Source organism: Etheostoma cragini, chromosome 20 (assembly GCF_013103735.1).
Source record: "Etheostoma cragini isolate CJK2018 chromosome 20, CSU_Ecrag_1.0, whole genome shotgun sequence".
NCBI lineage: Eukaryota > Metazoa > Chordata > Actinopteri > Perciformes > Percidae > Etheostoma > Etheostoma cragini.
In genome coordinates this window covers 23,154,560-23,167,174 of record NC_048426.1, presented here as the reverse complement: position 1 = coordinate 23,167,174, position 12,615 = coordinate 23,154,560, and the positions used below count along the sequence as shown (strand labels likewise).

The following is a 12,615-nucleotide window of genomic DNA, read 5'->3' as shown; positions in this document are numbered from 1 at the left end:
GTAGTGAGTAAGCCAGAAATCCGCATAATGAGGCAGGTTTGGAGTGGTAGATGAGTCAAACAACACAAGACACTTGCCCAGGAGATTGGGTTTGTGTCCTGTTCTTGTTCCCTATGTCCCGGAAAAGTACACTTTGTAACCTCACCCTCAATATTTTACTAAACCTAACTGTCCTGTTCTTGTGCCTGACCCAGAGTGTCAAAAAGTCACACCAAGACTACCGACCAATCGCGTCTAAATAAGACGTCAAGGGGCTAGACGAGAGTCCCAAGAGTGTCAAACAGTGACGCCAAGAGTCCTAAGTGCGTCTAAATCTGAGGCTAAAGGGGACTTTTTGCGTCAGTTATAAAAACTAAAGGCACCTGACCGAGTGCTGCTTTTTGAAGCAATGGGAGTGAGACTGTGTTAACAGAGACGATGCCGATTGGTGTAGCTGTGGATTGAAGAGACTAAACGACTCCCAGCAAGACAAAAAAAAATCTGATGTGCCCCTCTGAAGGAGGACGGAGTCTCGTGGATTTGTTGAATGTGCAGCTCAAGCATATTTGCTGTGACGTCATCAGTCTTTAGTGGGTGTTTCCGAGTTCTCCGTTGATCATAGTCAGTTTGCTCCACCTTCTCTGACTGAGAAGTTTACGATTCTGTTGAACCTTTACTCGGACATCAAAAACCTCCTGGATGGCTTGCTTGAAGCAGTGGAAATTGTAGTCAATCAGTCCTGTGAGGGACAGAGAGAAGACAGTCAAGTCTATTACAGGTCAGACGGATGAAGACGGAAAATACTTGAAAACACACTCAGAAACAAAAAAGCCATTAAAGTTCCACCATAAACCAGAAATCAGATAAAAGCATTGAAGGGGATTTGGACTTCTTGTTGTGTGAAACCAGTAACCAGTCATGGGTGGAAGTGACGCGTAAGTTCCACAAGGGATGAGGGGGAGATTTTCTAAATGCTGTTTGTGCCCCCACCCTCTTTAATTTAAGTTTCTCCACAAAAATCTACGGTATACAGCCGTCATATTCAGGCTGAGAATGGGAGTTGAGCTGCTGATGTTGTACTGATAAATCCAGTTTCCTGTTAATAAATAGCAGACAGAAATGAGCTGCATGACAAGGCAAGACAGCTTTATCTGTAGAGCACATTTCAGCAACAGGGCAATTCAAAGTGCTTTACACAAAATCAGTTAAAACAGATAAAACAAGTATTAACAGTTAAAAATAACAACATTAAGACAGATAAAACCCTAACCCACGTGAGACTACCTTCACACTAATTCGTCCATGTTAGTGCTGCCTTTCGTGATCACCCTCAGTGTCTCTACTCTTCAGGACTTTTTTTAGAGACGTTACCTTTCGTCTCCTTGGACTCTTCTTCACACTAATTAAGCCAATCTAGTGCTGCCTTTCGTGTCTAGTTTCAACACTACACATTTACACTTTTTCTTTAAAGTGCTACCCTCCGAGTCTGCCTTTCTCTGTATTTCTCTGTATAAAACCCTAAACCCAAACAATGGTGTTTGGGGGGGGGGGGGGGGGGCTGCAAACAAAAACTTTTGTGAGAGAGTGAGATCTTTTGAACATGCAACTCCAGTGAAACTAACTCAGATTTTAAGCGGTTCAGTCCCATCCCCACCCAAGCCTAGCCAAACCTCCCCGTGAGGGTGGACCTCGGCAGTACATTCAAAACAATGCCGTCTAAGAGGCTTTTTTAAAATTATAAACAAAGAACTTTGTAGCAAGGTCATTCATCAAGAGACATTTATCAGACTTCAAAGTGACTACTCCACCACACCGATGAAGTGAACACGTACTCGTGCAAAAACAAATACCACAGCAATGAGAGTAAACAGGAGACAAACAAGTACACCACGTTCGTTTAGGACATCAAAGGGATACGGCTTCACACCTGCTGAGCCACTCAAATTCATACGGCTGACGTGTTTCATCATCTCTTTTGGTCCTTGCAAATGCACTGTGGACATTGTGGGTTTGTATCCAATTTCTCTGACCCTGATATTGTGTTCTTAAAGAAAGCCCAATGCAGTGAGTGAATGCTGCAGAGGTTGGAGTCAACCTGGGACCAAAGAACTGAAGCAGCCTGAATGAAAAGGTTCAGAGTGAACAAGCAATGCCCTTTAAATCCATCCATGAGCAGTGGATAAGCGCCCTGCAGTGAGGCGTGAACCCCCCCCCGCTGAACCAGGGCAGCTTCCAGCAGCTCCATAATTTTAAAGCACTCTGGGGAATAGCAGACAAAGATACACACACACAACCTCTGAAGTGTGCTTGTGCCTGCTTCATCTGCTTTTTACAGAGCCATTATCGCCTGTATTGAAGTTATTCAGGTTGATTTAGGCCAGTTGAGACAAGGTGACATGGTTATTTGTACAGTATCCTGTGAGTGCTTTGAGGAACAAGTTAGATTACATCAATTAAAGTAGAATTAAATGAAATAGACAACACAATAATTAATACAAAGTCTCAGTTTAATTACAGTGGGCTATAACATTTGGACTTGGGATAAAGAGTGTTACATATCATGTAAGAGTGTCACGGAGGTTCAGTGGTTAACACCGCTGCCTCACGGCAGATCCCCGGTATGGGCAGAGTTCAATCATTGGGAACTCTAGAGTCTGTTGGGGCCCTCGGCAAAAGTTCCCAGGGGGCCCTCAAAAGATGAGATATTATTAATCCCACAGCGGGGAAATTCACTTGTCATAGCAGCTCAAATACAACACAAAAAATAAGAAAAATACACAAAAAATATAAATAGAATAGAAAAATATGCTAAAATGATTGAAGAAAATAGAAAAATAAGAGTGATAATGGTAAAATATACAATATTATACACTATAACTACTTCTTCAAACAGGTGCAAGAGAATATACAAGAGAATATACAGATGAAAATACAATGGCATATTACACAAGTCATAGATTAAAGAACAGACTAATGGATAAATATTACTGCTGTCAGTTAAACGTGTTGCCAACGGAGTTAATGCAAACGCTTTTTAACGGCGTAATTCTTTTTGATTGTGAGATTAATGTTCTTTTTGGCCTTGCAAACTTTGTAGTTTTTTTTCACATGCTGCAACAACTAGTAGCATTAGAAAAACTACAACACCCAGCTGGATCTAGCTAGACCGGAAACCAAACAACAAGAGACGCCAAAATGGACGCTATGGATGAAATGGATCTATTTAGAATAGATAAAAATGTGCGTCTAATTACGAGTAAACTTTGACACTAAGGCTCATGTTATTGTGTTAAACCAGTATTATTTTAGTGTTACTTTTATGTTTTTAACTCTTCAAATGCTGCTTAGGGGCCTTGGCTGTGGCTCATTTTGCTCTATTAATAATTAATAATGGATTTTATTGAGTGTCATGGTTTTTATAATCAGCTGCATTTGGAGGGGGGACTTTATACTCTTTTGCTGCTGCGAGGAACTTTAATAATGATCCTGAGGAGAGATACAGTAGGCCTACAGTATTTGATACTTATCATAGCAGCATGTTAATAAAGTCAATTATAAATGCTTTCACGTTAGGATTAGAATGAAATCTTCTCCTTGGACGTAGCTGTAATTATTTCTAGCTGTCATAGCATTCATAGTTTAACTCGGATGAAGCTTTCACTGGATTATTAATGTTACACCTTTTGCAAAGTCAAATTCAAGCACTTTCAAGGTGCTTGTTTAATTCTTTTCACAAAGGTTTCTGCCCAACTTTAAGTACCTACAACCTGCTTCACGTCATTAAAAAGGGAAACTGTTATATCTACATTTACATGTAGATGATTAGCTGCTGTATTTGTTGTCTTCTAGCCAACGCTCGTGGAAACTGTAACTTCGGGGCATGTTGTTTGAAAAGACTGCAGTGGAAAGCTTGAGCCGTCTTACACTGATAGCTCCTCAGAGGAACAAGCTCTTTAAAGTAATGAGCGTCTCATGCACTCCAGGCTGATGCGGACCTAGAAGCAGAGCTCCACACTGCTTGCTAGATTAAGTAGTTAACAAAAACGTGAAAGAATAAACGCCATAAGTTTAACGTTATTGTTAGCTAGCTGAAGTTATGCAAATGTCTCCCTCATAGTTAAGGCTAAATGACAACGTAATCCTCATTATCTGCTCTACTTAGCACGGTCTTGTTTTCTTTTCTTCTCATCCTCATTTTTTCCTCGTACCTGTTTTCACTCCCAGAAAGATAATTCCTCTTAATTTTCCTTTGACTTAAAACAATTGAAAAGTTTGGTTATCGTGCTTCTAGAGAATGACATAGGGCCCCCTTGGGGAGGTTTCCGACTGAGATGTCATTACAAAAAGTCATTTGTTTGCTGCGCATCGGAGTGTGAATGTGTGTGAGTGTTTATCTGATGAGCAGGTGGCACCTTGTACGGCAGCCCCGGCCACAGTGTATGAATGTGTGTGAATGGTGAATGTTTCCTGTAGATGTAAAAGCGCTTTGATCAGTTAAGACTGGAAAAGCGCTATGTAAATACAGCACATTTACATTTAAGGGGGAGAGGGGGGGTTGCGGTCACTGTGGTTTCCACGTGTTGAGCCGTTGCTGTGGAGTGGAGGTTGTCGGCCCTTGGGGGCCCCAATCAGTTGCCCGTTAGCATTATTTAATTTACAGATATGTTCCGGTGCCGCCAAATGTCCCTCGCCGTCCGCTTTCTTTGTGTTGGCATTGTGAACTCCAGTCAATTTGGGAAAACATTCTCTGAGACAACAACAATTATCCTGTTTATCTTTTTTTTGAGTCAAAATCTAATCACACTCGACAGCCATCTTAAATTCAGAGCCCGCCTCCCTACGTGCACATGTTCCACCAACACAAGTTCCATACAAATTCCAATACACACAAGCTTGACCCTTGGACTTTTTATCAAAGGAGGACCTATTTTCGACAAAGCTAGCTCCTTTCCTCTATATCAAGAGCTGAGGCGGGCATGGTGACTGGCTGTTGATGCATGCTGCGAGTTTCTAACGTGCAGGTAAATGTTCTGACCTTTTCTGTCAAAGCTTTCCTTGCGGAGGAAGCAGACCATGGCGAGGAACTTGGTGACCTCCTTCAGGTACATGACTGTGGTGTTGTTCAGGTGGATGATGGCCATAGACTCCTCGTCATAAGGTAAACCTGCTTCACTGTCCGTCAGGCTGAAGGACAGGAGACAGAAAAATACATACTAGGGCTGCACATACAGTATATATCACTTATTTAATTTTCAATAAACGTAATTATAATAGTAACTGGTACAACACACATACTGCAAATGGCTGCGACATATCAAGGAAGACACTTTTTTTATGTTAGTATAAAGACCATAGTAGAAAACTGAACTTTAAAATGTAACTGTACTTTTTTTAGTGCTGCATTTAAAATTCAACTCAATGTTTTAGGATGTAGGAAATTATTTACTTTTAATTATTTTAAATTCAACAAGACATGTGTTGTATTTTAACAAAAAACGGAAATGAGCAGAACTGAGCACACGTAGTATTTGTAAGTAATATCGTTACCGTGGCATTCAACAACGCATATCTTCCTCATATCGTGCAGCCCTAGCATCGTATCCCATGTAACCGTGTCCTGGTTTCAAGCACCGGGAGACTTGTTTCAGGAAACCTTAGGGACCTTAATCAATCACACTGGTCCACGGTAGGTTGCTATGTCATGTAGTATTTTTGCAATGACGCCCTGATTACACTAGCGTCCATGCTACATAAATAAGCCAGACAGAGTTGTCCCTTATCTGGCTCATCCGTCCTGTTGGCTCAAAGCTCCACAGACTACGTCCACAGGTACAAATTAGTTTTGCACCAACTGTATCGCAAGAAGTGTTAAAAACGTCGAGATCGCACACTCGCCGCTGTGTGATGCGAGATATCACACTGCAGCGACAGATTCAAGAGGTTGTAATCATCGAGTTATGGTTGTAGTGGAATAGTGACTGAAGTGCTCACATCCGATCCATGCGCTCTCCCATTCTGCACCATATTTACCTTCATATATGTCACACCCACACACGTTGCACTCTTCTTTTAGCAAGACAAACATCGAGAAAAAAAGGGTTATTTTCCATCTCTCTTCAGTAAATGAGGAGAGATGTAAAAGGTTCTGTCAGCTTTCAGCTTCTTCCAAGATGAAGATTAAAGTGTAATGTAATACAAAGTTTGGATGGTATGTGGGTGCAATGTCAGATCGCAAAAGCTGTGACAACTTAAATGCTAGATATGATAAAACGTGAAAAGAATTAAATATTCTTTATTGCTCAGATTAGGTTGCTCAGCACAGTTCCCTCACAACTCAAAACTACTGCATGGCTGTTACCAATACTCTAATACTGATATTGATGTTATGGAACAGACTACACCTACCAAAACACCAAATGTAGGCCTGCAACTCCTTTTATTTTAGGAGCCAATAAACATGGTAAATAAAACATATTTATTTTAAACAACTATTTCTTTAAGATATGTTCCCATACATTTTTACATAAATGTTTTAAATGGTTTTTAATGTTTTCTGTACAGCTCTTTGAATTGCCATGGTGCTGAAATGTACAATACAAATAAAACTGCCTTGCCTCGCGTTGATAAGAGTACAGCGTCTGTGAACCGACAACAAGCAAGGAAGCACACAGACCGGTTTTAGTATTCAGCCACACAGCCTAGATTTTCTGCAGAAAATAAGGTTGAAAGAGAAGAAACAGAGAGAGAGAAATGGAAGCAGTGATGGTAGAGGTTTAAGACTGATAGGAGTCTGAGGATTTAAACAAGCAGAGCAGGAGGACGCAGAGAGAAACGGATCACTGGGCCGAGAGAACATGCTGTTCTTTTTAGCTTTTCTCTAGTAATATATTCTGTTTGTCACAATGAAAGCAAACAAGATCGGATAAATACAAATGTGTCTTCCTGGTTTATATATTTCACGTTTCCATCTCTATTTGAACCAAATGGGACATTTCATTTCACAGTATACATACGCTGTAGAATCAGCTCTTTGATGCCAAAGAAGCCCCAAAAGCCAAATAAATGGCCAAGTTAATTAGTGTGGCCCTTTCATCATAGGGCTTCACAAATGGCCAAAACGATTGAAAGTGCATGGGAAAATGTAGCATCACCGCTTCAGCTCAGGACAAGGAAAACTCAGAACAGATGAACAGGAATTTTAAAACTGGGTCAGAACTCAGATAAGACAACCTCATTTGCAAGTTGTGTTTTCTGCTGTGGAGAAAGCACAGGATATCATCTTTACTGTTTACGTCCGTGCCTATTTAGTTTGAGTCTGCTCTCCACAATCCCCACGCAAAATCAAGTCATTACCTGCTACTACCATTCCATCTGCACACACGTGGTCACATAAGCAGCAGTAACTCCACTTTCACATCTCCTTTGAATGGATTACATCATATTCATTTGACAGTTTCTCTGAAGAACATACAATGAGTGCATGCAAATAGGAGATATATGTGACAAAAATTTCAAGCATGTCCCTCATGCAACAAATGGCATTAAATAGTAGGGATCAACCAATTATGGGACTGGCCTATCATTGTGGCCGATATTTGGCAATTAGCAGATTATGTGTATCTGTGTTTTATTTTCCTGATGATTACCGGTAGTTAGTTAAGTTTAAGGTGCGTTACTTTGGCTCCGCTACAGCTCTGTAAGAAGTGGCCAACACAAACTGATTGAAGTTAAAAACTTCAGGAAGCTATTTTTGTGTGATTTAATAATTTTGTTGTTGTTTGCGTATTATGTTTAAAGTTTCAGTTTAATTAAATAATTGCTTAAAGCATGTAAACAAACTTTTGTGTTGAAGTTCGCACCATTCAAAATGTTAATTTTGGCCAAAATATTTAATTTTTTTTACTGTAAATGCATACTGTATTGGTTCCAAATATCGGTTATCTGTATCATTTGCTTCTAATAACTGGTATTGGCCCGGAAAAGCCAGAATCGGTCAACCCGTATTAAATATGCTCATTATGACTCTAAAGTTCTTTAGTTTCTTAATGAGGAGAGGTGGTTTCAAGTCTTTGATGAAAGATGGGCAGCGACTCTGCTGGGAACTTGAGTTGGGAGTTCACCAGTGTGGAGAGCCAGGACAGAGAAGACTCTTGACCGCCATTAGCGACCAGCGAGTGACTGGGTGTATTTATTTGAAGGGGTGTTCATAAGACTGACATGACACTGTCATTATTATGACATGACACCAAGGGTGGGAAGGTAGCACCCTCCACCAGCCATTGGCAGGTGTTTTTTCAAAGTGGCGGGTGACTTCGCCTTGTACACCAGCCCCAGTGGCGGGTGGAGTGTTTTTCAGCGCTAGTCCGTGACATCTGTTTATGTTTGGTAACATATCTCCGGCGTTAGGGGGCCTGCCGCCGAGGCAGCAGTAGCAACTGTTGAGTCTGAAGTAAAGAAAAAGAAAAGGTACTTTGCCAACAAGTGGTGTACTGTAGCGAAGGGAAAACAAGGGGATTGTTAGCTTACTAGGATTGGAAAATGTCCCCTAAATTGGCAGTTGATCAGACATGCATTTAAATGCGCTCTGTAAATAGACAGTATTACATGCTGCCACTGGTAGGGCCTTTAAATTACAATTTGACCTACTTTCACTTAACTACGGAGCCGTCTTGACTCAATCAGAGCTCCGTGCTCTGCGTAGCGACAGTACAGTGGAACCAATGACCATTTCTACCCCTCGGGGACCAGAGGCAGGCTGGGGCAACTCATATTAATGTTAAATAAAAACTCATGAAGTGAAATTATCATGCCATGGGAATTTAAAACTAGAGAATAAAACCTGTTGATGTCTTTGTAATGACAAGTTATATGTCATAAATATGTCATGACAGGCCCAATTATCAAACTTGAGTAAACTATTTAGCTTTAAGAAATTAACATTTGATTAAACTGTCATTAAAAGGTTTGTTTTTACAGCTGCTGTTGTGAGAGCAGTCCTAGAATAGTTTCAGGGCTCCAAAAAAGACAGACATCATAATAAGAAGAGAAAAAAATGCATCACTAATGTCAGTTTAGTCAAATGTGGATTCATTTTTGTTGTCAAAAAAAGAGAAAAAGACATCATTGTATTTCACAGACAAAAGAATTGGCAAAGGGAATATTTCAGTCACATTTGAGCTTTCCAAGCGTGTAGCATGCCAGGTTTCTCACAAGAGAGGAGTCCAATAATGAAATGAGGTGAAAAAAGGACTCCATTCACTAAAGCCTCTAATTAAGGATGATATCCCAGCTGTTTTGTCATGATAATGATGGCAGCTGTCTGTACAACAATCAGAGGATTTATGTCAGCAGGCCCAAATGGTACCAATGAACATGTTAATGTGGAACAATTCTAGGACACAGGTAAGGGCAAACATCATTAGGGCTTACTTAAGCGGGGAGTTATTGTTAACTAAATGGTACGTGTTTACAAAGAGAACAAAATCCACAGACATCTGGCATCCACCTCTATCCAATACAAAATTAGCAGGAGTCCCGTTTGTGCCCTCGGCTGCAGACTCCGCAACGCAGCTGTGATGGGTTAAATATTCACTCACTTCAGGCCATATGTGGCCTAGTTCAGTTAAAAAACCCAAAAGTGATGCCTAAGGTGAATCCCACACACACACACACACACCACACACCATACACCACATACACACACACACACACACACACACACACACACACACACACACACACATTATCTCAATAACAAACAAGGGTCAAATAAGGATCACCTGGCCTTGGAGGCATTGTGACCATACGTCATTCCACATTTAATTTTGGTGGTTATATTACACTTGCCTGTGTGCTCCCAATCCCAACCAATGTTAACCCCAAAAAGGGTTGTTGGTTTTGAAGCCTTTCCCCTCTTGACTGCTTACTCGGATCCTGTCTGTCGATGTGTGTAAGCTTAGACATTGTCTTCTACTGTAGTTGAGAAGCTCAATGCAAAGAAACAGAACACCACACATTAGAAATTACGACTTGTGTTCATGTTAACCACCAGGTCAGAATTAACCCTATAGTCCACATTAACCCTATATTCCACATTAACAACCAGGTCAGAATTAACCCTACATTCCAGCAGGCGCTGGCTAAGTGGTTAGCACTTCTGCCTCACAGCAAGGAGGTTCTTTGTTTGAATCCAGGTCTTTCTGGGCCTTTCTGTTTGGAGTTTGTATGTCCTCCCCGTGTATAAGTGAGTTTACTCCGGCTGCTCCGGTTTCTTCCCACCATAAAAGAGATACATCCTAGGTAGGACTACAGTTGTAAAATAGCCAATTGGCTAATACTGGTGCATTTAAAGAAATGTTCATTAATGTGCATTGTCCTAATTAAATAAATGAGATAAAATAATGGGAAATTACATTTGAGCATGATTTCATTCATCCTTCTATATGATACAAGTATTATTATTATTATTATTATTATTATTATTATTATTATTATTATTCACAAGGCTTTTCAAGTTGCATGACTTTTAAAATCCCTTCCCTGTGTGTCCTCCCTGAAGGAGAGACACTGTTAGTCTGCATGTTTCCTCTCAGGACAATGCCATGGAGTCTGAAGGAGACATTTGTTCAGTGCTACGTTTATCAAAGCGAGTCCAGGGTCAGGACCATAGCCAGTCTAAAACCTCCAAAGACATGTTTGGTTTTTGTTAGGCCGAGATAAAAGACCGGTAGAAAACTTGAGAACTGCATCTGGCATGAGAGACGGATGCAGAAACACGTGAGAGGCTCCAACTCGTCTGTCTGGTAAGATTAATTGTTTGGATAGGACTGGACGTGTTTTTCAAGCGGGTGTTTTTCTCTCCAGGGAAAAACAGGCTATAAGACGGGGATGCCACTGTTTTAATTTTTCATGGCGTTGTCACACTGTTACTGCGTTAACTCTGTGAAAACAAACCGTCTTCCCACTTGGTTATTCTCCGCAGGGAATAATTAAATCTCACCAAATGTAAACCTTAACTCAGTTGCACAGCTGTCTTTACTTTGTTTCAACAAGTCTCTCTCTCTCCAAAAATATTCCTCTCTTCTGCTGTGCAGAAACTTCCACAACACCGCTCTTCGCTCTGCTAAAAATAAGCAAAAAGGCTGGATTAGAAGTACAAGGACTAGAGCATCCAGTCCCTCATTTATTTTTCCATCACATATTCACAAAGCTTTTGGTCAACCTCATGGAAGCGGCCGGTTCAGGGACCACGGCATGCTTGTTGGTGTTTTTTTTTTTTTAAGATGGTCTTTTTGGATCTGTACATTAACTTCTGACTCTGCTGCTTTCAACCCTTAACGTTTCATCTTAACGTTAGCGTTAGCATCAAAACGTCTTCTGATGTGTTTGCTAACGTGGTTAACTAGCCGTTTTTCTTCTTTCAAACCCATGGCACTGTGGGGAGTTTGATTGACAGCTCTGGTCACGAGGGGCACATTCAGGTTACTGACATTTGGCGCCAAAATGTAGAACCATGTCCATGCAATTAAGACACCCAATGTAATATAAACGGAGGTTGGGGAACATCTACAGACATTTCTTTTATTCATTTGTTCGAGCTGGAGACTGAAACTTCCTTCAGAGTCTAATTGATGTCACCCAATGGGGAGAGGGTGCTTTCTACATTGTTCTCTTACCTCTGCCTTTGATGTCAGAAACAACAGAAATAATGACACGTGAGAGTGAAAGTGGGATTTATGTGTTGTGATCAAGGCTGATCATCCAATGCTGCTTTTAGCAGCAGAAAAGACTTCCTTAATAGAAAGATAACATTGGCAAGGCAGTTAGACTGTCCCAGGAAGAGGGGGTAGGAGTCTGAAAGGGGCAAATTAAAGAAATCTGAGGTTTAGCTAAGAAAACGTGTTTACGGCGCCTGTTTACATTGAAGTGTGTACTTAGTCGTACAGTCCTGTCCAACAACTCTGATTTTGTCAAAGTGATCAAACGTGTCTTTTTTTAAATCTTATTGTATGGCGTGTACAGAATGAACTGACGTCAAATATGTAGTTGTGGTGTTGATGCACAAGAACCATGTGACACTTGTCATGACAACCGGCCCAATTATTTTTTGATGTGAACCTCACTGATCCATGTCCCCGCTGGTCAAACATCCCTCCAGAAAAGCTGCATTATTGTCCGAATTTGATAACATGTATGTGGAAGTAAACCTGCGTTCTATCTAACTTGGGGGAAATGACCCTACTTCTCAATTAAATAAAACTTTGTGTGAACCTTTGTCTAACACTGTGTTTTTACTTCATCACAGTTAATTGGAACACTTTCATCACCTAAAAACGTCTTGTTCAGCGTTTTGCCAACCAAGCTGTCTAGTTAGCGTAACTGAAGGGAAGGTTTCAGTCAATTTTCTATACTGTTGCACATGCAGATGAATTGAGTTTACGGTTATTGTTGAATCTCCACTGCATGATTTAGTTAAGAAGGACTGAAAGCGTTTATCTATGCACAGCAATAAACAACTATGGCTTGGCCGCATCATCCTCTACAGCTCCGGCCTCTTGTCAGAAATCCACACGTCCGGTTTCAAAATACGGCCAAATGTTAGGTCTTCTGCTGGGAGCAGTCCGTCTCTCTCCACCC

The 12,615-nt window shown here is 40.8% G+C and overlaps 1 protein-coding gene across 1 annotated transcript in view; it reads right to left on the bottom strand.

The window, feature by feature from the left end:
• Nucleotides 1–391: 391 nt before the first annotated feature.
• Nucleotides 392–12,615, bottom strand: part of rragd (ras-related GTP binding D) — a 26,702-nt gene continuing 14,478 nt past the window's right edge. The window contains exons 6-7 of the mRNA XM_034857696.1: nt 5,015–5,163; nt 392–718 (exon numbers count right to left, since the gene is read on the bottom strand). Of these exons, the coding sequence (XP_034713587.1) occupies nt 567–718; nt 5,015–5,163 (301 nt within the window). The 3' untranslated portion in view covers nt 392–566. The remainder of the gene's footprint in view (nt 719–5,014; nt 5,164–12,615) is intronic.